Source organism: Bos indicus, chromosome 16 (genome assembly GCF_029378745.1).
Source record: "Bos indicus isolate NIAB-ARS_2022 breed Sahiwal x Tharparkar chromosome 16, NIAB-ARS_B.indTharparkar_mat_pri_1.0, whole genome shotgun sequence".
Taxonomy (NCBI): Eukaryota; Metazoa; Chordata; class Mammalia; order Artiodactyla; family Bovidae; genus Bos; species Bos indicus.
Window position 1 is genome coordinate 48,122,393 of NC_091775.1, and position 24,544 is coordinate 48,146,936.

General features: G+C 54.3%; 1 protein-coding gene across 9 annotated transcripts in view; it reads right to left on the reverse strand.

Moving 5' to 3' along the window:
• The window catches only part of KCNAB2 (potassium voltage-gated channel subfamily A regulatory beta subunit 2), a 96,249-nt gene that overhangs the window by 48,875 nt on the left and 22,830 nt on the right, over nt 1–24,544 (reverse strand). For 4 of the 9 annotated variants that reach the window (XM_019976767.2, XM_070768316.1, XM_070768319.1 and 1 more), the window contains exons 2-3: nt 9,828–9,956; nt 8,518–8,559 (exon numbers count right to left, since the gene is read on the reverse strand). In XM_019976767.2, coding sequence (XP_019832326.1) covers nt 8,518–8,559; nt 9,828–9,904 — 119 coding nt within the window. In that variant the 5' untranslated portion in view covers nt 9,905–9,956. Of the gene's footprint in view, nt 1–8,517; nt 8,560–9,827; nt 9,957–20,234; nt 20,373–23,814; nt 23,990–24,544 lie in introns of those variants that run through there. The other 5 variants (XM_019976770.2, XM_070768321.1, XM_070768318.1 and 2 more) reach the window with 4 other exon arrangements.

Below are 24,544 nucleotides of genomic sequence, written 5' to 3' on the forward strand. Positions count from 1 at the left end.
CAATGCACACACACATATGAACGGGTCAGTTGAAGGGCTGCACCATGGCTGTGCATTAACATCCTACAGGGGCTTTGACTGGGCAACACCGACACAGTTGCAGGGGGCAGGGGCTGTGCTACAGTCCAGGGACTCCCTTCTCCCCCCGACACCTGACCATGGACCTCCACCCTGGCCTGGATGCCTGCACGGTGGCCCCAGTATTGTCACTGTCCCTGAGTCAGGGGAGATTCATTTTTTCAGCTGGGTCAGCCCGGGAGGTGGAGGGACCAGCTCTGTCCCCAACTGTGCCCCAAGGGAGAACAAGCTCCGTTATCCTGGGAAAGGCTGGGGGCTCTCCTGGGGGCTGAGGCAGCTGCAGAGTCTCTGAGGGTGGAGATGGTGCTGGAGCCGCCTGGGCTGGTCCTTCCTCGTGTGAGCTCCCCACCCCCGCCTGACACTTCACATGCCTCTTTCTCCATAGCAGGTGTCATCACCGGACAGACCACAGGTATCTCTATCACTTGTTTGTTGAGCTGATCCTCCTGAGAGTCAGGTCCAAGAAGAAAGGGACTCTTCTGTCCACTTTCACTGCTGTGCGCGCGCGCTCAGCACCTGGAGCAGTAACTGGGCATTTCCCTGGCTGTGCTGACAGGGAGGGGCTGGGCTGGCCCCTGATCAGGCCAAGCTCTCTACAGGCTGCCTTCTCCTGGCCAGGACTTACATTACCATGGTTCAGATCCACGGGGAGGGGGCTGCAAGGCCCAGAACCTCTGGATTCCCACAGAGTTTAGACTAAGGTCTCTGATGGGTGCTTCTGCAGGCAGCCACACCCCAACACAAAAATCCCCACTTTTCCGGAGAATCACATTGCCGGCAACAGAGGGGCCCCAGGCTCGGAGTGTGTGGGGGTGGCCCAGGAAATGGCACCTTGGAAGCCCTTGGGGTGGGCAGCACCAACTCCCTCCTCCCCTCCACGTGCACGCTGCCCACAACCCATCAAGCAGCTGCTTCAGAGGCAGCTGTGTAGCCTGTGGCTCATGGCCTGTGTGGGGCAAAAGCAGACCACTCCTGGCTTCCCTGGGGGGTCTGTGTTCAGAGAGACCAGCTGGGTGGGGAGCAGTTGCAGGGGCACCTTCCGAAAAACAGGATTAAACTCAGACACACACGTTCCCAGCCCAGCCCAGCCCAGCCAGGCTGAGATCAATAGTCATTAGCATTCAAGACATTACCCACAAAAAGCCATCCTGGTCTGGCTCCAGAAATCTAGCCACAGCCCCAGGGTTGCAGTAACTGTGTGGCTGAGTGGCCCGGTTATGGGCAGGGGCAGCCCTGTGTGTCACCTGCTTTGTGTGACCCAGGCAGGTACCTGGACCACTCTGAGACTCAGTCTCCACATCTGTGAAATGGGATGGGCAGAGGCCTATTGTGCAGGCTGCTGTGGGTGAAACGGAACCATCCTGGACAGCTGGACAGGGGCTGGCCTTGTGGTGGAAGAGTGCTGTGTGTGGGAGGTGGCTGCCAACCATGAGACGTGGAACATGGTTCCAGGCATGATAAGTGGCGTGGGCACAAAAATACACAAGACAGGGTGGAGGGGAGACGGCCCAGCAGGCAGGAGCCTGACCACGGGCCTGAGTGATTCTAGGGGCCATGCAGGACAAAATGTAAACTCTACCCATTGCCCCTGGTCTTGCAGAGTCACACATTCCTAATGAGACAAACGTAGTGGGTGCCATCAGGAATTGGAGGGAGCCTCTCTGTAGGGTTCTCGTGCATGCTAAATCGCTCTCAGTCATGTCTGACTCTTTGCAACCCCATGGACTCTGTCCATGAGCTTCTCCAGGCAAGAGTACTGGAGTGAGTTGCCATGCCCTCCTCCAGGGAATCTTTCTGACCCAGGGATTGAACCCATGTCTCTCAGGTCTCCTGTATTAGCAGTGGGGTTCTTTACCACTAGCGCCACCTGGGAAGCATGTCCGGGAGATAGCAAAGGACAGGGAAACCTGGCGTGCTGCAGTTCATGGGGTTGTAAAGAGTCAGACATGACTTACAGACTGAACAACAACTATCTCTGTGGGGACTGGGATCTCCCCTGCCTGTCATCTCTCCTATCTTGTGTTATAGTGGCCTTGGGAGGGGCCCATGGGTGGAGCAGGGCCACCAGCCACACAGATGGTGCCCAGAGCCTACCACTGGGTGAAAGGGTCCTCACGGCACAGGGCAGGCTCGGGTCAGGGGACTCGTGGGAGGAGATGCGGGCTGTGGGTGGGCATGGTGGCCCCTGGCCTGGGGTGGAGGGCAAGGCCGCAGCGCTCACAAGGGGGTCTGTGCCCTGGGGGCAGAGCACGGCGAGGACGAAGCTGGGACACCTTCCTCACCCTAAGGTCCTTGAGGGAGGCAAGACACAGAGGGACTCTGGCGGTGACAGTGCTGCCCAGCGGGAGAGGACAGGGAAATAAGCTGGCTCCTCCGCAGGTGAGCAGGGCTGGGTGCTTGGATGAGGGGCCCCGGAAAGACTCCCCTTATTGGAGCTCCTTCTTTGGCCGCCTGACTGCTCAGTGACCCCAACCTCTGGCTCCTCCTCTTTGCCACCCTGCCTACTCACCTCAGGAAGAATTAGCTTTCCTTAACAACCATTGCTAATTACAGACTCTACAGGGTCCCCCCTGCACTGGGGCCTGCCTTTTGCAAATCTATTCCTGTGGACGGGGACCTGGGGAATTCACGTGAACGGACCGAGTGACATAGAAAAATGGAAAGAAGACATTAACCTCATTAAGCCGCGAGAATCGCAACTTTGCTGAACAGCCTTCCACCTGGGATTCCTGAACTGAGATCTGTTTACTGGGAGCCACCAAAGCCTGAGATGCGGGATCCAGAAGGAACCCAGAAGGTCTCTTTGAAACGGCAACATGTGTCTGGACACCAGAGAAACCAGCCAGAATTCCCAAAGCGGGCGTGCGTGGAGGCAGAGGCATCATTCCGGGACCCGGCTAGAAAATGCAGGGCATCGCATCAGGGGAAAAACAAAACCAGTTTTGCTTGAGAACCATCAGTAAGCCAAGGCCCAGAGAAGCAGCCCCCAGCTCTCTTAGGCCTATGCTTCCAAACAGACCTTTCAGACAGCACCCAGCCTCCTGCTGCTGTTTTTCTTGGGGAAACTAGAAAATGCTGGGTCTTAATGGGGAACCTGACAGGGTATCAGCTGGAGCCCAGGTCCCCCGGATGGGCAGAGCGGCAAGGCCGGGAGGCAAGCAAGCTCAAGCAGCAGAACACCCACCCTCCTTCTTCCTGTGGTTACCTAGCTTTCTTTTTGAGGTTTCCCACTTTGAAAATATATAGAGTGTCTCATTTCAGATCAGCCAAAAAGGCATCCCCAAATGCTGTCCATTCCCAGGGTGCTTTTCCCCCAGCAGCATCTCCCCCCCACCAAGGAGGCGGCTGCCACTTGCCTCCTGAGCTGAAGGGACCACTCACCTGCCTCGCTGGCGTCTGCTGGTTAAAAGGGACACAGTCTGATTTACTAGGGCTCACCAGGCGTCTACGGAGCTGGTGCGGCAGCTCTTTCATTAGGGAGTGTCGCTGCAGGACGTCAGAAGCAGTCGGTGAATGAGAGGTCCCATAAGGGTCGGGTTTGGAGGCAGTGAGTCCATTAGTCCTATTAGGGCGTCTGCATCTCAGTGAGAGAGGCTGAATTATTCACGAGCGCATCTCTTCCCCTAAAAGCCCGGGAAGTGCGGTTCCGTAGTGCAGCCTGGCAAGGCAGCCTCCTGCGTCCCGGCTGGGAGAGGGGACCGGCTGGGGTCCTGCAGTTCCCTTGGGCGCATGCCCCCCTGCCTGGAGAGACTGGACCCTGGGAGGAAGCGCAGGCTGGGCTTTCTGGTCTTTGAGGAAGGGATCCAGGCTGGTTGGCTTTCTTCCCACCATGTTCTTAACTTTCTGCAAGCTGGGAAGCCCAGGGGCCTATAGCATAAGACCACCACCCACAGAGAATGGGTGGGGGCCTGGAGAGACATTCCTTCAGCACATACAGATAGACGCCCTGCCTCCCTCTGCTGGGACGCACCCCAGATTGTATGTCCTATGCTGTCAGGACCTATATATGGACAGAAGGTTTCTGCAGTTCACCGTGAAGACACCACACGGAGACCCTTCCTCACTGTCCTGAGCTGGGGTTTGGAAGACGCTTTGCGGCTGAGCCTGGGGGTGATCTATGCTGAGTCCCTGTTCTGGACTCATGGCCACAGGGGCCCTTCATGTCATCCTGGGACCCCTGCCCCCCAAAGACTCAGTGTGACACTATCTTCCAGCTGAGAAATTGTGCCAGTGGCATGGGATTCTGGACAGAGGCCGAGCTGATTACCTCGTGACACATCTGCTAAGGGGGGTGGCTCCAAGGAGTGGGGGGATCATAGCCCCAGATCTGGAGTGCAAAGAAATGTGAGGCTGGGGGACAGCATGGAAGTGGAGGTGACTGGTAGTGGGGGATGACCTGGAAAGGCCTTCACGATGGACCTGGGATGGTTCCTTCTCTTTTTTCTTTAGATTTTTGTTTGTTTTGGTCGTACCATGCAGCTTACGGGATCTTAGTTCCCTGACCAGGGACTGAACCCATACTCCCTGTAGTGGAAGCGCAGAGTCCTAACCACTGGACTACCAGGGAAGCCCCTGGGATGGTTCTTAAAGGCCGAAGCCCACAGTCAGTTCCATGGCCTCTGTGTCACATGTCATCCCCAGGCTGGAAGTGGCCATTGTGGCCTCGCTACTGGGTGGTGCTCATTAGCCTGACCTGCTTGGAATGAGGCCCGTCTCCTTCCCCTGGGCACCATTTCCCTCTCATCACATTGTCCTTCTCCACATCTGCCCCTTGGACACCAAGCCCTGGGGACTTGGCTCCTCTTAACCTCCACCCCGTCCTCCCATGGCCCCAGTGGTTCAGCCCTCCTTCACCTCTCCTGGATCCCACATCTAGCCTTCCCATTCCCCTCATCTCATTCCCTGCTCCTAGGCTTCCTTCCTGCAGCAGAGCCCTGCCCCCTGCCCTGCTCTAACACCATCGATGTCTTCCCAGTGCCCACCAAAGGTAGGCTCCTCTGCTTGGCATTCTTGGCCCTCCATCCTCAGATCCCCATCAGCCTCCCTAGCCTGGCCTCTGGTCACTCTCTTTCCTGTCCTGTACCTGAAGGCCTAGATGATGTGACTGCCACTTCCTATTCTCCGGGCACCTCTCTGAGCTGTGCTCAGACTGTCCCCTCTACTGGAATGCTCTTCCTGGTGTATGTGTTGAATTCTGTCCAGCCTGAATAAGGTCCAGCTCACAGGCTCTATGATGCCTTCCCCGACTCTCAGCCAGCTGACCACTCCCTCGTTGAACCTCCAACAGCTCTCTGGACTCTCCCAAGACCCGTTTGCCTCCTAGATGCTATTAGAGTGATTTAGGTTTGGGGTAGATTGTGGTCAGCATCAGTCCTTCTAATGAATATTCAGGGATGATTTTCTTTAGGATTGACTGGTTTGATCTCCTTGCAGTGCCACAATATCATAAAAAGGGCAGCAGAGGATGAGAGGGCTTCCCTGGTAGCTCAGCTGGCAAAGAATCCGCCTGCAGTGCAGGAGACCCCGGTTTGATTCCTGGATCAGGAAGATCCCCTGCAGAATGGATAGGCTACCCACTCCAGTATTCTTGGGCTCCCCTGGTGGCTCAGATGGTAAATAATCAACCTGTAATGCGGGAGACCGGGGTTCAATCCCTGAGTCCGGAAGATCCTCTGGAGGAGGGCATGGCAACCCACTCCAGTATTCTTGCCTGGAGAATCCCCATAGACAGAGGACCCTCGTGGGCTACAGCCCATGGGGTCCCAAAGAGTCGGATATGACTGAGTGACTAAGCACAGCACAGCACAGAGGATGAGATGGTTAGATAGCATCTCTCAGTCAATGGACATGAGTTTGAGCAAACTCTGGCAGATAGTGGAGGACAAAGAAGCCTGGTATGCTGCAGTCCTGGGGTCTCAAAGAGTTGAACATGACTTAGCGACGGAACAACAACAGGAACAACAGGATTGCATGACTGTGGCCCACTCTTTCCCCCTTCTCTGTGTCGTGTGACTGTGATTCTCCCCTGGGCTGGGGGAGTATACTTTCCCCTTGACATTGGGCTTGGTCATGAGCTTGCTTTGACCCAAGAATGAGCAGAAGTGACTGTGCCTGTTCTAACTGTTGGCCTTCAGACTCATTTTCCCTCTGGCACTTCTGCCAGGAGAAGAGACCTGGGATGGCCCCTGGTTAGGAATAATGGAGAAAGGGTGAAACCGGCCTTCAGCCTGAAGCTCAGAGACCAATCTGGCTGAGCCCAGCCTAGATGAACTGACTTGAGTCAACCCACAGACACATAAGCCCGAGTCTTGGGGTAGTTTGTTATGCAGCCTCCTGTGTATGAGCTGACAGGTACATGGTCTTCCCTCTTTTACCTGTCTGCGAGTTGCTGGAGGACGGGGCCTTGGACACTTTGCCCTTTTGCAGGAGGGGTGCCACCCTTCTGGCTGACTTAAATAACCATCCACCAGCCGTGTCAGAGTTGGGTGATGAGGATATCCCACTGGGAGTGGCACCCAGTATGCTGAATGATCCCACCCCATTAAAGTCATCACCAGAGGCCCCGCAAGAGATGCCTGAGTGTCTGTGTGAAGTAACCACACTGGAGCCTCAAAGGGCAGGATGGCCAGAGCCTGTGGCGTTGAATGTGGAGCCGAGAGGCTGAGCAGGGAGTGGGGTGGGGGGTGTCTTCAGATCCAGGGATTCAGTTCCCCCACAGAGCCCCTCCTTGGGGCAAGAAGGCCTCACAGGGATCAGATGCTCACCCAGAGGGGTCCCCAGAGGGTGGACAAAAGGGTGGATCCGGGGGGTTCTGGGGTTAGCAAGGGGATGGGGACCCTTTCATTTTCACTCGACTTACTGGGAACTTCCTATGGGCCCTTTCAGCTACTGGCCTGGCCTGCTCTCATCTCACCTTACTCCTTTCCTTCCGGGAGTGAGGCAGGCCTCAGTATCTGAGGATGCTGTTTAAGTGCATGTCTGGTTTCACTGGTTGAATCCTTCTGGACAGATGGCACACATTCATTCTGGCATATTACGTGATACATCCATGCACACACACACATACCCAATATATACACACACACACGCATACCCACATACCCACACACATAACACATATACACACATACAAACACATACATACAACACACATACACATACATGTGTATATGATGATAAACACTTGTATCCAGTAAGAGCATTTGCAAACCTAATAAGTTCAGCTCTAACTATTTCGAGCAAGACCTATTTAGCCAAACCTCCAGCAGAATCAGATTTGGACCTCTCTTCAGACCTCTCTGTAAGGGGGGAAGACCTCATGGGAGGCACCGAAGCAGTGGTAAAATGAGCTTGAGAACCCAGACCCACAGTCGTGTTCAGACACAGGACCAAGACTGCATGAAGGAAGAATCACACGGAAGTCTGGCGCCAACCCCTACACCCACTGCCTGAGCGAGGCCCCTGGCGCATTGGCAATAAGATGCCATGGCTCTGTCACTGCTGGGGTGCACCCACTGCCTGAGCAGACCCCTGGCGCATCAGCAATAAGAGGCCACAGCTCTGTCACCGCTGGGGTGCACATGCCAGGGAGCAGGCTCTGGACAGAGACCTCTCAGGCTTGGAGGCCACAATGCACCACAGACAGAGCCCTGCCCGCTGAGTGTCCAGTCCTAAAGCTGGCGGCGCTGCCCTGTGAGTTCCATAAGCCTGACATGTTCCCCATGGAGGAAAATGTCGAAGTAAATTCCCAGAGTTAGAGATTTTCAAGAGCGTGTGTGTTTGTGGTGCATGCCCTACCCTAGAGGTCAGGAAGAGGCTGCCCAGAGGGAGGAAGGGACCCGTCCCGGAGGATTCTGCTGATGGGATGTGCCTCAGGATGGACTGCAAGCCTGTCCGTCTGCTGACAGCCTCTCCCTCTGGGGACACAGGTGTGCTGATTTCCAACAGGGAAATAATCAGAAAGAAGTCAACGCATCCATCCCCACTCTGACCCAGGTCCCGTCGGAGCCACACTCCCCAGGGAGCTCCGTAGGCTGCAAATCAGCTCAGATCCAAGGACAAGGGGAGAATGAGGGACTGGGGGCATGTCTTTCACTTTGACCACCCAAGAGCACAAAGCTGGGATCACAGGAAAGGACTCAATCTACTGCCGGAGGAGCGAGTAGAGTAGCGAGTAGCGAGTAGAGAGAGCGATCTCTCTCTTAAGAGAGATCTGGCGAGTGCCCAGCTCAAATCAAAGCAAGTTCCAGATGACGAGCCCGACTGCACGGTTTCATCATGATGCCGTCGCAACACCGAGAGAGGACCAGAGCCTGAATCTCACGGGGAGGATTTTTCACGTGCGGAGAAATCACCAGCGCCCCCGGCCCGGATGGCGGGGTCCTCCCACCCGCTCCCGTGCTTGCTGCCGGTTTTAGGGAAAACGGAGAAGCTCGTTACCTGTAAAACTGGAGCTGTCTTTTGGGGCTCCCATACCGAGTACTGCGGACAGCAATGGAGGAGAGAGAAGGAGACAGGGAGAGAAGAGAGAGAAGCCACAGTTGTCATCAGCCACGCACAGGGAGGTGCCAGCCCGGGAAGCATCACCGACGCCCCGCAACCCCGGCCCCGCCCCCTTCTGCTTGGGTACCGAGCGCTCGGCCGCAGCGCCACCCAGTGGCACAGGGAGGCAGAGGCCCGTTTATTTGGACACGGGGGTCTCTGCCTGGTCTGGTTCTCACGCCAGGCGGGGAGGTGAAGCCTAGAGGTTAGCCTCTGGGGGAGTCTTTTTTTGGGTTTTCACGAATCATAACAACGATTGAAAACATTCAAACCAGGAAATGCCCACACCCACCTGCTGGCAAGTATGCACGAGACTATGGGGTTCTTTTTAGGATCTCGACGAAGGAGGGATGCCACTGTTCCCCATGGTTTTTGTAGACACTCACTCTAGCTCAGGCCCTGACAGTGACCTGAAGATCCAGCGGTTTGAAGGACTGATGAGCCCCCAGGGTTCCACTCACACCCCAGTCTTCTGTGATAGCAATACCATCAAGGTCTGTGCTCTGACCACAGAGCCAGCTGTTCCACCCCACACCTTCCCCACAGCCTCCCTGTGGTTCAGCCTGGGCTATTTTCCAAATGGAAAGACCCAGAGCTGGATCTGGAAGTGGGCTTTCCAGGAGAAGTTCTCATGGGCCCATTAAGCACCTGGCCGCCCCCACTGTCCACAGGCTCCACACTGGTTATAAGGCTTTGAGCCTCATTCAGGGTGTCGGGGAAGCTGGTGGGACCACAGGAGCCATGACATGTAAAAGAGAAACAGAATCCAGGAAGGGCCTCTGTTACCTCCCATGGAATATTTCAGAAGAGTCAGAGACAAGGCAGGAGTCTAATCCTGGCTCTATCCCACCTGGTCAAACCTCTCATTTTTTTCTTTCCCATTTTGGTCTTAAAGGCTTCCCTGGTGGCTCAGATGGTAAAGAATCTGCTTACAATGCAGGAGACCTGGGTTTGATCCCTGGGTCTGGAGGAGGAATGGCCACCTACTCCAGTATTTTTACCTGGAAAATCCCATGGACAGAGCAGCCTGGTGGGCTATAGTCCATGGGGTACCATGGAGAAACGGCTGGCTTGCATGCAACTTACAGCCCTGTGCACTCACTTAGTCCCTTCCCTCTAGGTCACGGGGAGGTGGCTGGCTTGGGGACCCCTCCTCAGAGGCAGGACTGATCCTGGGAGGGGCTTGGGGGATGGTGCAGGGGCGTCACCTGTAGATCATGCCGGGGGAGCCCGTCTGCCGCAGGGAGAGCCGAGCTGGGGAGCCCGTGGTTGATTCCGGATACATGGAGCCGGCCTCACTTGTCCTGATGCACTTCCTTCTTCACGGAGGTGAGGTTCTGAAGGGAGAGCAGAGAAAGAGGGGAGCTGGTTAAAAAAGACCAGTCAGGTACAGTCAAGATGCTCTGTGATCCTGAAGCCTGGTTCCTTGGGCATCTGTATGTCCTTTGTCAGATAGACAGGGCTTCTCTGTTGGCTCAGCAGTAAAGAATCCACCTGCCAATGCAGGAGACACAAGTTCGATCCCTGGGCTGGGAAGATCCCCTGGAGAAGAGAATGGCTACCCACTTCAGTATTCGTGCCTGGAGGTTTCCATGCACCGAGGAGCCTGGCGGGCTACAGCCTTTGGGGTTGCAAAGAGTCAGACATGATTGAGCACACATGTACGCATCAGACAGACAGACAAACCCACGGGGGCTCAGATGAGCCTGAGATCCGGTTCAGTGCCGGTGAAGATTCCACTCCATCCCTCCACGCTCCCACCCCACCCCTCCCTGACTGCTTTCCTGAAGTTCTAGGAGCACTTCTCCATTGCCCAAACTCTGTAGAGATGGGGGGACCAGAGCCAATCTGTGGACTTGGGGTCTGGGCTGTCTTCCTCAGGCCAGGAAGTAACACTGCGGTCACCCAGGATCATATTGGATAATTCACTTTCCCTGGGGCTTCCCAGGTGGCACTACTGGTAAAGAATTTGCCTGCCAATGCAGGAGATGCAAGAGATTGGAGTTTGATCCCTGGGTAGGGAAGATCCCCTAGAGGAGGAAATGGTTACCCACTCCAATATTCTTGCCTGGGAAATCCCATGGACAGAGGAGTCTGGCAGGTTACAGTCCATGGGGTCACAGAGTCAGACATGACTGAATCGACTTAGCTTGCATGGCATGCATGCACTTTCCCTGACCCCAGTCCACTGAGGGGGGAGGGCCGCAGATCATTCTACTCTGCTCAGTCCTTCCAGTGGTTTCCCCTTCTATGCAGAGTGAAAGCCTCGGTCTCAACAGTGGCCTCCGCCTGAGCCATGACCTCTCTGACATCCCACCCCACCTCCTGCCTCTTTGCTCATTGCCACAGATATATGGGCTCCATAGGGTCCTGTGAACCCCACAGACACTTCAACCTCAGGGTGTCCACACCTGCTTTCCTTCTGCCTAAGCTCTCTGACCCCAGACCCACCTAAGGGACCCTGACCTTCACCTCCTGATACAGAGGTCACATTGTCATGGAGTCATCTCTGGATGTGTGTGCATGCGTACTCAGTTGCTCAGTATTGTCCCAACTCTTTGCAACCCCATGGATTGTATGTAGCCCACCAGGCTCCTCTGTCCATGGGATTTTCTAGGCAAGAATACTGGAATGGGTTGCCATTTCCTTCTCCAGGGGATCTTCCCAACCCAGGGATTGAACCTGCATTTGTGGAGTCTCCTGCATTGGCAAGTAGATTCTTTACCACTGAGCCACCTGGGAAGCACCTTCTCTGGACACTATCTTAATCCTTCCGTGGCACCTGTCACTTTCTAGCGCATCTTATATTTCACTTGCTATCTCATTTATGACCCCAATATGTCAGCTCCATGGATGCAGGGAATTTTGTCTGCTGGGTTCACAGCTGTGCTTGGCACACGTCGGGTAGGGCGAGGGCTAGGGACTGGGGCCTGAGGAGCAGGCGACAGGGCAGTCTTCTCTGGGGTTGCAATGCCCACTCTGTCCAGTAGGGGTGCTCACGGCAGCTACAGGTGGCAGTGGTCACTTAGGGAGGCGCCCTACTTCTTACCCCTAGCCCGGACTCTGGAACGTCAGGTCCCTCAGGGTCAGAAGCGAGCTTCTCGGCTCACAGCCGGGCCCTGGCCATGCTCTGATGCCCACTTATGAGGAAAAGAATCACAAGCCACGATCCGTGCTTGTCTCATTCCTCCTGGGGAGGTCAGCACCTTGGCCGCTCCAGAGGGGGAAAAGGATTGGTGAAGTTTCCCCAAGACCCCTGCTTAGCATAGTTCAGGGGCACAGCCAACGTGCCCAGAGCCCACCTCCTTGCTCTGCAGCTGCCACTATCCAATCAGGAGCCACTGCATCTGCCAGGCAGCCAATCCCCGAGAACTTGACGTCCTAGTGGGGATGCTGTGACTCCCAGGCTGTGCTGGGCTCCAGCACCTCTGAGACAGGCAGGCAGGCATGCCCCCCACTCCCTGGGATTATTCAGAAACCATGTGACCACACACCAGGCTCAAGAGGGACGGGAGGGGCAGCTGAGAGGGTGTGGCTTGGGGTCCAGGCTGTGAGTCTGAAGGCTGGGTTCCTCCCGTCTCCTGCACGTCGACCGGATCTACGTGTGACCTTGAACAAACTACCTGATTTACACCTGGAGACACAGCATGGAGTGCTCACAAAGGCCTGTTCATACTTTCTCATGGGAGCAAAGAGAAGACATGCTCTGAGCCCAAGAGGAGAGATGCTGAGTCAGTCCCAGCTCTTACCCTTTGCAGGCTGAGCTGAGTGACGACAGGGAACCTAGAGGGTCAGGAGACTCCAAGTGTGGACAGTCTTCTCTACAACTTATTATTTTGAAAACTTTCAAACATCAGACAAATTGTAAAAGCTCAGAACAGCAGCAAACACCTATTGCCCTTCATCCTACTTCCCCATGGTCCACATCTGCTCCGTTTGCCTGCACTGCCTCCCCTACCCCTTCCTCCTCCCGCTTCCTTATGTCTTCTCCCCCCTCTTCACACACAGTTTTTTCCTGAACCATCTGATAGTTGTGATCTCATGCACGTCAACCCTCGGCACTGCAGCAAGCATCTTCTGAGAATAAGAATTCTGTCTTACATAACCCAATACCAGGATCATGACTAAGGCAATTAACTCAGTACCACCCCATATAGGTGGCTCAGTGGAAAAGAATCTGTCTGTCAATGCAGGAGACATGGGTTCAATCCTTGGGTTGGGAAGATCCCCTGGAGAAGGAAAGGACAACCCACTTCAGTATTCTTGCCTGGAAAAATCCCATGGACAGTGGAGCCTGGTGGGCTTCAATCCATGGGGTTGCAAAGAGTAGGACATGACTTAGCAACAACAACAATTTGATATGTAGCCTATATTAAAATGTTCCTCATTCTTCAAAAAAGAAGAAAAATCTCATATAAACAACAATCTCATATAAACAACCTAATTTACCACATAATAAAAGAATTAGAAAAAGAACAAACAAAATCTGAAGTCAGCAGAAGGAAGTAATAAAGATCAAAGGAGAAATAAATAAAATGGAGATTAAAAATTTCCCAATGATTCCAAAATATATTCTGTAGCTTAAAAAATTTCAGAATCCACTCAAGGTTCATAGATGGCCTCAGTTATTTCTCTCCTGATCCAGCACCACCCCCACTCCCACCATCATTGCTGTTTTCATTTTTGCTTTTCATGGTATTGAGGTTTTTGCAAAGCTCAGGCCGTGAGTCCTGCAGTTGGCCCCATGGTTTGCATTTGTGACTGCAGCCTGATGATTAGATCTGGCTAAACTTTTGGCGAGGTGTGTCTTTCTGGCGAATCTAAACAGGACTCACACGTGTGTTTGCCCATGATGGGCAAGCCAGGTTCTGTCACTTGGTTAAGACAGCTTCTACCCGGCGCGGTGCACTCCTTCCTTCATAATTACCCGGTAACCACAAGGAGGCCCCTCTGAGGCTGCGTGAGGATCCACTTCCCCTGCAACCTCTCACTGTAAGTGTTTTCCCCTTCAGTTTTCCCAGAAAGGCCGCTATGCATCCGGTTAAGGCTCCCAGCATAGATGACATGAGGGCTGGAGGCCGAATTTAAATGGGAAGAAAACACAAACACAGACTCCTGCAGGTCTCAGGCTGTCATCAAAGCTGCAACCCCAGGCAGGCCCTAATGGTCAGACTCTTTCAGGGACTTGACTGAGGGCCCCAGAGCGGCGGGATTGGCCCTGAGACTTGGGCTGACAGTCTTCTGGGCAAGTGGACCCATGACATGATTTTAAACATGGACACGCGCACTGACACCCACAGAGGGAAAGCCCCAGAATAAACTGGATGAACTGGGCAAAAAGTCCAGGGTCACAGCAGACCACGGTGAGGCACCCTCAACTAGGACACACGAACTCTCTCTTCAAGCCTCAGTTTTCTCATCTGCAAAATGGGTGGCTGGCCTATAAAACCCTCAGTTTCTCTGGTGCAGCTCAGAATAAATGACTATATTATTCTGGGGGCTGATATCCCTGAGGGTGTCCAATTCAGAGCTGGAAGTGGCTCCTTCTCTCTCCCTCTTTCTCTGATCCTTCACCCCCAGCATTAAAGATGGAATCTGACTTCTCAGACTTGATAAGAGCTACTTGCACGAGAGGGAAGAATTCAGTGCATCCATGTGAGAGAAGAAAAAGAATTCACAGTAAAGCCAAGAAACCATAAAGTTCAGACCAAGCCAGTGAGTCGAGAGATGCTTTCTGATTGAGTCTGATTGGCGGACCACCTGCTCTGGTTTCTCAGATGTTCTGGTTGATGAGCTGGCATCTGATTTGCATAGAAGGAGGGAATGAGGGTCTAGGAGACTGAGTCATCAGTCTCCATGGCTCACTCCTCCCATAAACAGGTCTTTTGGTGAGTGACTCTGCCACTTCCCCCAAACATGCATGCGTGCTTGTGTGTGCTTGCACACACACAAACACACACACAGACACACACACAGACACACACACAGACACACACACACACACACACACACATGCTCAGGCCAGTGGAGAATGAGCAGAATGACGAGGTGTCATCTCTAGCCTCAGCCATAGGAGACTTGCATTGGAGTCTCTGCAATTGTCATGGACGAACCTGCCCGAGACAACTCCCACCACCTCTGGCCCAAAGAGGCCAGGCTCCCATGCAAGAGCCACCTGACCTTAACTGGGCATCGCCAGCTGCCCTGTGATGTGGAGCTGGCAGCACCAGGAACGCACTGGCCTGCCACGAGGACTGTTATCCAGATGGTGAATGGACCTTTAACTTTAGCACTGCTGGCAGCATGTTCTGCTGTGCTTTCATATTCAGGGTCATTCTTGTTGCACTAAATTATAACGCCAGTGGGTGACCGGGAGCTACTTCTAGTCACTGGAAAAGGAGGTCAGGCTGTCTCTCTACCGTAGACTCTGGAGCCCAAAACTTGGGTGACGAGAACCTTCATGAAGTGAGATTTCTTGATGTGAAGTTAGCCCTTTGAGCTTTGGAGAGGGTGCATGCATGCTAAGTCACTTCAGTCATGTCTGACTCTTTGTGATCCCATGGACAGTAGCCTGCCAGGCTCCTCTGTCCATGGGATTCTCCAGGCAAGAATACTGGAATGGGTTGGGATGCCCTCCTCCAGGGGATCTTCCTGACCCGGGGACTGAACCCACGTCTCTTATGTCTCCTGCATTGACAGGTGTGTTCTTTACCACTAGCGCCACCTGGGAAGCCCTTCTGGAGAGGGTAACTGTTTCTAAATCGAAATCTTGCTGGAGGGATTTAGTGGTGGTTTAGTGGGTAAGACTGTGCTCCCAATGCAGGGGGTCTGGGTTCCGTCCCTGGTCAGGGAACTAGATTCCACACGCTGTAACTAAGATCTGGTGCAGTCAAATAAGTAAATAAATAAAAATCAGTATTAAGAAAGAAAGAATCCTGCAGGAGCCTATTCACGTTTCCACCTTCTTTTAGGGCTGGGTGGGTGACCCGGCTCCACTCTGAGTGACCATTCCAGGTGTTGGGGAGGGAGTCGAGGCCCAGTTGGGGTTCAAATCTGCCCCTCGGTTTGAGCTGTAACTGCCCTTTATTGGTATCTGGCCTTGGGCAAATCTCTCAACCTTCCCAAGCGTCAGTTTCTCCATCTGTGAGATGGGATGGTAAGAGGAGTCGGAGAGGAGCTGATGCGTTAGCAGGTGGGGTGAGCAGTCAGGGCCTCGGGGGCTGGGATCTGCCTGTGCCCAGCCTGGCTGAGGGAAAGTGCTGCCCACGCCCGGAAGTCTGAGATCACAGCTCCTTCCCGAACATTTGCACTCTGAGCCAACGGCAGGTGATGTGGTTCTTCCACAGGTATGTCCATCCTAGCAGCAGCCTGCTCCCGGGCAGCGGTCCTGCCTTCCAGAAAAATCACTTTTCAGGGTCCTCAGACTCACTACAACTCTTTTCCTTTGCTGCCTCTTTCCCTTGCTCTCAGAAGTCTTCTCATCTTTTTCACTTTTCCAGAAAAAGTCTCATTGCTTATGGAAGAGACCATGCGCAGCTGTGACTCAGTGCCATGGTGGGGGGCCAGCTGGGGCTGCACCCTCATTCTGGACCACCCTGGAAGCTCAGAGGGTCCAGAAGGCTGGGCCCTAGTTCACTGAGGTCTTAAGAATGATAACACGGTATCAGTTATCTATTGCCACATGACAAGGATTAGTGGCTTACAACAACAAACGTTTCTCACATAGCTTTGGAATCAGGAGTCCGGGACTGACTTGACTGGGTGGTTATGGCTCAGGGTTTTTCCTGAGGCTGCGGGCAGGATGTCAGCTGGGGCCACAGTCTCATCTGAAGGCTCCTCCTCTTTTTTCTTGCCTCACCATGGGATCTTAATTCCCTGGTCTGGGACTGGACCCTGGCCCTTGGCAGTGAGAGGTCAGAGTCCTAACCACTGGACTGCTGGGGAATTCCCTTGAAGGCTCCTCTTCTTAGATGTCTCCTGGATGAGGCCGTGCACAGGATGAGTCCTGTACTCCCTGGATCTCTCAGGTAAAAGCAGTTGGCTTCCCCCAGGGCAAGGGATGGAGAGAGAGACGCTGCTGTGTCTTACCTGACTGAGACTCAAGAGATGTGTCTATGGGTCATAAAGTGAAAGAAAGTGAAAGTGAAGTTGCTCAGTCGTGTCCGACTCTTTGCAACCCCATGGACTGTAGCCCACCAGGCTCCTCCGTCCATGGGATTCTCCAGGCAAGAATACTGGAGTGGGTTGCCATTTCCTTCTCCAGGGAATCTTCCCAGCCCAGGGATCGAACCCAGGTCTCCCGATTGCAGGCAGACGCTTTAACCTCTGAGCCACCAGGGAAGCCAACCCAAATATGACAGAGGGTGTGAGGACCAGAAGGTGGGGCCCCTTGAGGCCATCTTGGTGGTTCACCATGGAGACACCAGTAATGGACTCTTCCTTGCCCTTACTCAGTCCTCATTTTCCGTGCCTTTCCATATGTTCATAGGGTTCCTGCAGCAAAATACTGGAGTGGTTTGCCATTCCCTCCTCCAGTGGTCCACGTTTTGTTGGAATTCCTCACTATGACCTGTCTGTCTTGGGTGGCACAACAAGACTCATAGCTTCATTGAGTTATGCAAGTCCCTTCGCCACAACAAGGCTGTGATCCCAAGGCTCAAGAAGGCTGAGTGCCAAAGAATTGATGCTTTCAAATTGTGGTGCTGGAGAAGACTCTTGAGAGACCCTTGGACAGCAAAGAGATCAAACCAGTCAATCCTAAAGGAAATAAACCCAAATATTCTTTGGAAAAAGTGATGCTGAAGCTGAAGCTCCAGTACTCTGACCACCTGATATGAAGACCCGACTCACTGGAAAAGACCCTGATGCTGGGAAAGATTGAGGGCAGGAAGAGAAGAGAGTGACAGAGGATGAGATGGTTGGATGGCATCACTGACTCAATGGACATGAATCTGAGCAAACTCTGGGATATGGTGAAGGGCAGAGGAGCCTAGTATGCTGCAGTCCATAGGGCTGCAGAATCCAACACGACTGAGTGACTGAACAACAGCAACATTTCCCCTGAGACCACAGGGATGTTGGCTCCAACAGGGCAGGGGGCGTCACTTCCTGTGCTCACTGATTGTCCCAGCAGCATCAGGTACACGGAAGATGCTCTGTGAGTACTGACTGGGGGACCAGGGAGAAGCTCATGGTGCCTGGGTGTGATGGGCATGTGACAGGCGTTGGGTGATCTCCCTGGAAGCTCAGGCCTCAGGGTTAGAACTCAAGTTCCTGCTTCTCAAACTGATGTCATTTTGCATGCTGCTTCTCGAACCCTGGAAATCCTTCTACCAAAGCCCCGAGGTATCGCTCTGACTGTGACACAGCACAAAACCACTGTCTTTTACAGGCCCAGAGCCTGCGGAAGCCACGATGGCCACAGGGCGCCTCGAGAAGAGACAGGAAGAGGTGTAACTGCTTGAAACCACACAGATCCGGAAGGGCGCTTGTGTAACTCCCCTTCCTCTCTCTCCCAGAAGCTAGGAGCCCCAAGATGGGAGACAACTCCTCCCCTACAAGCAAGATGGGCAGCAAAGGGCGAGAGCTACCGAATGTGTGTGCACTTGAGGTGTCCACTGAGCTCAGGGAGTCATTGTGGGGACAAGCAGAGGGGCCTGCTTGCCAGAAGGGACTGGAGGTTAACAACACCACTACCAAACAGCACCATCCAGATCTTGCTGAGTCAGATGGAGTTCATGGGAAGAATGGTGCAATCTTTATTAGGGGGTGGGGGTCACAGCCAGGATGCCCTGCTGTTTGCCAATGAGAACCTCAGTCTCTCCTCTCAGCTCCAGAGGCCTGAGCCGGGGGGATGGGTGGCACGGTGATCCCTCCAACCCAACACTTCATAGCATGGACCACGTGTGGTCAGACAACAGTGGAGAAATCTGGACCCGTCATGGAGCCCAGGGGTAAGACTGCCTGATAGCATCTGTTCACATGTCTGATCAGTGCCCCATTAAGAATTCCTTATCAAGATCACAGACTAAAAGTTTCCATTTTTTCAGAGCAACCTTCAGATGCCTGTTCCCTGATTACAAATGGGTCAGTCAGCATAGAGCCAGGGCTGGACTGTTTCAGGGAGAGTTCCTGCTCATATATAATTAGTGCCATGATAAAAAAGATTACAGTCCCCAAACCCACCTCTCCCAAAGCAACGATGAAAGGCCTTTCGCCTAGTGCAGACCACCCAGGTCCACACCCACTGCTTATGCACCTGCTGGCTGGGTGCTTTCCACCTGAGGTGAAGCCTCACTGTGGCTCCTGGGTATGTCCCAGCTGGACATAGTGATGGCAGGTTGGGGGTCAGCAGCCAAAGGCCCCCAGTCTTGGGGACACCCTGGGAGGGGATGGAGGCTTGGCTCACGGGGTGGGGGGCTCATCTCTCGGCCATGGCTCCCCCAGCACCATCCAGATCCTGGTGACCACAGGTGGAAGGGTGTGGTCATTTGATCCTGGGAAGAGGGGCCTTGGTACTCTACAGACCATGTGAGCTGCAGCGGGTCAGGGCAAGATGCAGGAAACAAAACCCCACACATGCTCTGGAATCTCCATAACCTTGCCTGAGTGCCCAGGCCAAGGCATTCCCACGGTCATTCATTCAGCAACTATCAGAGCCTTCCTGTCCAGCCCAGAAAGCTCAGGGTCTCCTTCCCACCCGCTGCCCTGGCCTCCCACAGTGACCACAGCCTGCATTGATATCCTGCTGGGGCCCAGAGTGGAGAGAAGAGCGAGGTGGGGGAGGGAGGTACTGAGAGGCTGAACTTTTCCGGGCCCGGAGGAGGCCCCTTAGGCTCCAGGGAGCTTGCCTTGTGCCTCCTCCACGTGGTGACCACGGGTGCTCTGCCAGGACAGACCTGAAGGGCGGGGAAGGAATCCAAGGGATCCTCCTGCCACCCACTCTTGCCCTGAACTCTGCCCTCCAGGAGAGGGGAGGGATGGGGCCCCTTTGATCATTTTTAAGGCAGGACCCCTGCTCCTTCTGACTGTGAAACTACTCTCTACTCAGAGATGGGAACCCAGGTCTGGGGTTGTGGTCAAGGGGGTTTCTGGAGACAGCAGACTGGCAGGCTCCTCTCCAGGAGCTGCTGGGGCCACTCGGCAGCTGCCCCCTCACCCCCCAGGCCCCACAGAGGAGGCCCCGCTGCGCCCTTGATCTCTGGCAGCTCCTTGACGGGGTGATGAAAGCAGAAGCCAGCCACCCGGGAGGTAGAGCTGTGTCAGACACCTCCCCTGGGTGCCACATGCCGCGCCCCACCAGCCCGCCCGCCGCCCAGCAGTCACTGGGTCAGAGGAGGCTTGCCAGTCTCTCCGGGGTGGGTAGGGGGGGACACCTGCAGCTGCTGTGACAGCTGGTCACGTGGGCTCCGCCTGAGTCTAGCAGGGAGTCCACAGGGGCAGCTCCCACCCCGGCTGTAGCCAGTCCTGTGGGGGTGCAGGGCCCAGGGCGCTGCTGGGCCGAGGAACCCTGGAAGTCAAGGGAGCACCCCAACCCTGCAGAGGGAGGTGGGGTGTTGTCCCCTCAAGCACAGAACCCATCCTGGGAAGCAGAGTCCCCAAAATGCCCCGAGTACCTGCTCTCGGGTCAAAGTGGCCGGAGACAAGAACATCTTGGTGTGTACGACGTGGAAGGTGAACACGGCGGGACCACGGGCCAACCAGGAAGCTGGTGGCGTGAGCGACAATGCGGAGGATGCTTGGCGAGACAGGGTGTGGCTTCTAGTCCCAGGCGTGTCCTGAGGAGGGCCCCAGACAACCCGGGGGGCCCCTCTCTGCCAGGGGTTGGGGACAGATATACAGCCAGGCAGCCACCAAGCTAGCTCTGGGGCTGTTAAAGAGAGTTCCTGCTTATTGGTGCCAGCTTTGTGCCAGGGCTGGGCTACACACCTTCTACCCTCGTCTCTTCATTTGATTGTCCCCATAGCCCTGGGTGGGGGGGTTACTGCTTCATGGATGATGACCCTGAGGGTCAGAGGTCAGGCCTATGGCCAGGATTCGAACCCAGGACTGGGCTGATTCCAGAGCTGCGCTCTGAGTCAGGCACTGCTAGGACGCCCTCCCGGGGGGACAGGGAATCTGGGCAGGAATCTGCCTCTCACTCACATCCCAGTCCTGGTCCCAGCACTGTGCCAGGACACAGCAGGTGCCTGCAGGTGATGTGGGGGTGGGGCAGCCTGGGAGGACAGGTGAGGGGGATGCCCCTTCCTGGGGGGGCAGGGAGGGGAGAGCCAGAGGGAGGGTGTGGATGGAATGTTCCATCTGTGCTGCGCTGCATCTGCAGCCCCAGACATGGCCTATCACCCGCCCAAGCACGGATTCTCTCCCCCGCCCCCCAAGTGGGCCCCCCTCTGCCCCAGGGGTGGGCACGGGGCTCTGAGGCTGCTGAGGGAGTTGGCTGCTACAGTCCCGGCAGGATTAAGACACAGAAGGGGTGATGGAAAACAAAGGGGAAAGAGAAGGGAGAAGTAAACAGCCTGGGGGGGGGGTATTGTGGGGAGAACAGGAGGGAGAGGAGTGGGGAGGGAGAGCAAAGAGAAAAAAAGAGAAGCCCTGGGGAGGGGTCAGGGAGGAGAGCCCCCTGGCTGAGTATCCCCATCACACACAGCCCTTGCTGCTTTAACTCTCAAAGGTGGGGGTGCCTTTACAGTCAGGACTCTAGGCCCTAGAATATTAAATGTTACTCAAGGCCACCATAGCCTGCCAGGCTCCTCTGTCCTTGGGATTCTCCAGGCAAGAATACTGGAGTGGGTAGCTACTCCCTTCTCCAGGGGATCTTCCCGACCCAGGGATCAGACCCAAGTCTCCCGCATTGCAGGTGGATTCTTTACCGTCTGAGCCACCAGGGAAACCACAGTGAGTCAGGCCTCAAACCACAGCTTCTTTTGTGGCCCCTAAGACTAAATAGTTTTTCTTCAAGCATCTGCCAATGCTTCTTCAAGAGATTCCTTTGGAAGTGGGAGGGCAGGCGACCGCTAAACACTGGGCTTAAAGTTCAGGATACTTCATTTAGTCTCCAGGGCTTCTCTGTGGACCCGTTTGAGCCATAGATTTGAGCTGGATCAATAAACATGACAGAGTTGCTGAGTGGCCCACTGGCCACCCACGGGCCTCACTTCCTGAGTCATCTTCCAGCTGGTGAGGCTGGGACACAGTCTATCAGCAGAATCCTGGTTGGGGGGTGGGGTTCAAGGAAATGTTGCTTTTTTTGTGGAAAGGGAATCTTCTGGAATTTTTCTTCCTCATGAGGAGGCTGCCTCCTGAATTCTGCCTCTGTTTTTTTTTTTTCTTTTTGGCCGTGCCTTGTGGCATGTAGGATCTTAGTTCCCTGAGCAGGGATCTAGCCTGTGCCCCCTGCGTCAGGAGCACATGGAGTCTTATCCATGGACCACAGGGAAATCCTCTGCCTCCATTTTCAGCACAAGGAGTGATTCAGGGTGCTCGGCGTCTCAGGCTGGGGCAGGGGGCAGGAGGTGGCCTGCATGGGGTAACCTGCAGCAAGTCATCTTGTTCTGTGCCCCCAATCTGACCACAGACCAAGATGGAGTGCCAGGCAGGTCTTGAGAGTGTCTCAAGTATGCTCTTGTTAAGGGCAGACCTCACAGGGGTTCCAGCTGTGTTCACAACTTAAGGAGCAAGCGCTGAATAGATCCGCTTCATGGTAAGTCACGTTTCTTTGGGTCAGGATCTTGGGAGGCAGGCACATCCCCCAAGTGTAGTGGGAGAACTGGGTTCACAGGTCCTGTTTGCTCCCAAGGTTGAGAAGGACAGAGTCAGTCCAGGGCTCTGGAGACACACACGTTCCTCTGCAAAGCCCCCATGTTGCTGAGCCACACATACCTCCACCTGTGGGGAACTCTAAGCAGATTAGTTCTCTGGGGACAACAGAAATGATGAAAAAGGTCCTTTTTTTTTTTTTTAAATGAGGAGTTGAAATCTGCATCCTTGTAACTTCCACCCACGGGGTCCACTTCCGCTCTCCAGCCTCTGAGCTAAGAATAGTTCTCACGTGTTTTAAGTGGTTGGAAGAAAAACAAGAGGAGAATATTTCATGGGACATGAACATTATATAAAATTCAAATCTCAGTGTCCATGAATAAACTTTCATTGGTGCAGAGCCATGCACATTCAGCTGCCATAACAAATGCCACATGTGGTGGTGGGGGGCTGTCAACGGCAGACATTTTTTCCTCCAAGTTCTGGAGCCTGGAAGTCCCAGTTCCAGGTGTGGGCATATTCAGTGTTTGCTGAGGACTCTCCTCCGACCTTGAGGATGGCCGCCTTCTCCCTGTGTCCTCAGAGGCCGAGAACAAGCTTGCTGTGGTCTTTTCTTCTTATAAAGGCACTGAACATGGGACCCCACCCTGACCTCATCTAAACCCAGTGTCAGTTGTTATGTCCAATTCTGTGACCCCATGGACTGTAGCCTGCCAGGCTCCTCTGTCCATGGAATACTGGAATGGGTAGCCATGCCCTTCTCCAGGGGATCTTCCCAACCCAGGGATTGAAGTCAGGTCTCCTGTGTTGCTGGTAGATTCTTTACTGATTGAGCCACCTCCCAAAGATCACAACGCCAAAGAGTATCCCATTGGGAATTAGGGCTTTAACATCCCCAGGTGGGGCTAGTGATAAAGAATCCACTGCCAATGCAGGAGACACAGGTACAATCACTGGGGTTGGAAAGAACTCCTGGAGGAGGAAATGGCAACCCACTCCAATATTCTTGCCTGGATGAACTGATGGACAGAGGAGCCCGGCAGCTGCGGATGAACTGATGGACAGAGGAGCCTGGCAGCTGCAGTCCATGGGGTCGGAAAAAGTCAGATATGACTGAGCGACTGAGCACTTTCCTTCATATGAATTTTGGGGGACACAGACATTCAGGCCAGAACACCAATTCACGTATCAGCTATGACTGCTCTCATGTCATGTGGCAGAGCTGAGAAGCTGGGACAGAGGCTGCACAGACTGCAAGGCTAAAATGCTTACTTTCTGGTCCTCTGTAGAAAAGGTTTGAAGAGCCCTGTTTTAGGAGTTACTGAGGCGACACCTCCCTCCTTGAGCAAAGGGGCTTTGGGCAACCTTCACACACACCCTTTGGAGGCACAGACCCCCTGCCCCCAGCAGGACTCCACCCCCATCACTGTGAGCACACACCTGTTTCCTGGGTCCACGTCTCGGGCAGTACCTCTCTCCACGTGGTGCTTCAGTTGAGTGAGGTCACCGTAGAAAGCGCTCAGCCAGGCCCCCATGGGAGCTCTTGGTCCCTGTTCATCTCGTGCGGTTAGGTGAGCTTGGATGGTTTGGTGGTTTTCAAGCCAACTCTGGGATTCTGTTGAGTTTTTAGCATATGAGATCGCAACCTCCTCTCTGGGGATTGGACGCTAATCCAGTTTAATAACTGATACCCAGAAGCAGAGTCATCTCAAAGGCGGTGTGATGTGCAGCGTCTCGCCCGGCTCTATTCAAAACCTCTCTTGGGGAGGGGGGGCAAATGCAGGAGGTGTATTTGTCAATGCTGGTGGCTGGAGGGGCCCCAGGTCATGGTTTGGGGGATTCCTCACTGGTGCACACTAGTTCTCCATCCTGTAGTCCCCACCCAGGTCATGTCAGGAGCGAGGGGTCTCTTGGAGGCGTCACAGAAATGCAAACCTTCACGGTTGAAAAGCTCCTTGTGGTTTTTCTCCTCTTCCTGGGAGATACCTTCCTGGTGACGTGTTATGCAAACTTTCCAAGTGCTCCACACAGGCCATGAGAAAACGCCTACTCAGAATGATGACTGGGCACTACAGTCTGTCTAAAGAGTCCTTTCCTTCCCAAGTGGTGGACGTGTTGCGAGGCTCAAGGTTTGAAAGGACTCTGTGTGACTCATGGAGTGGGGGGTGGG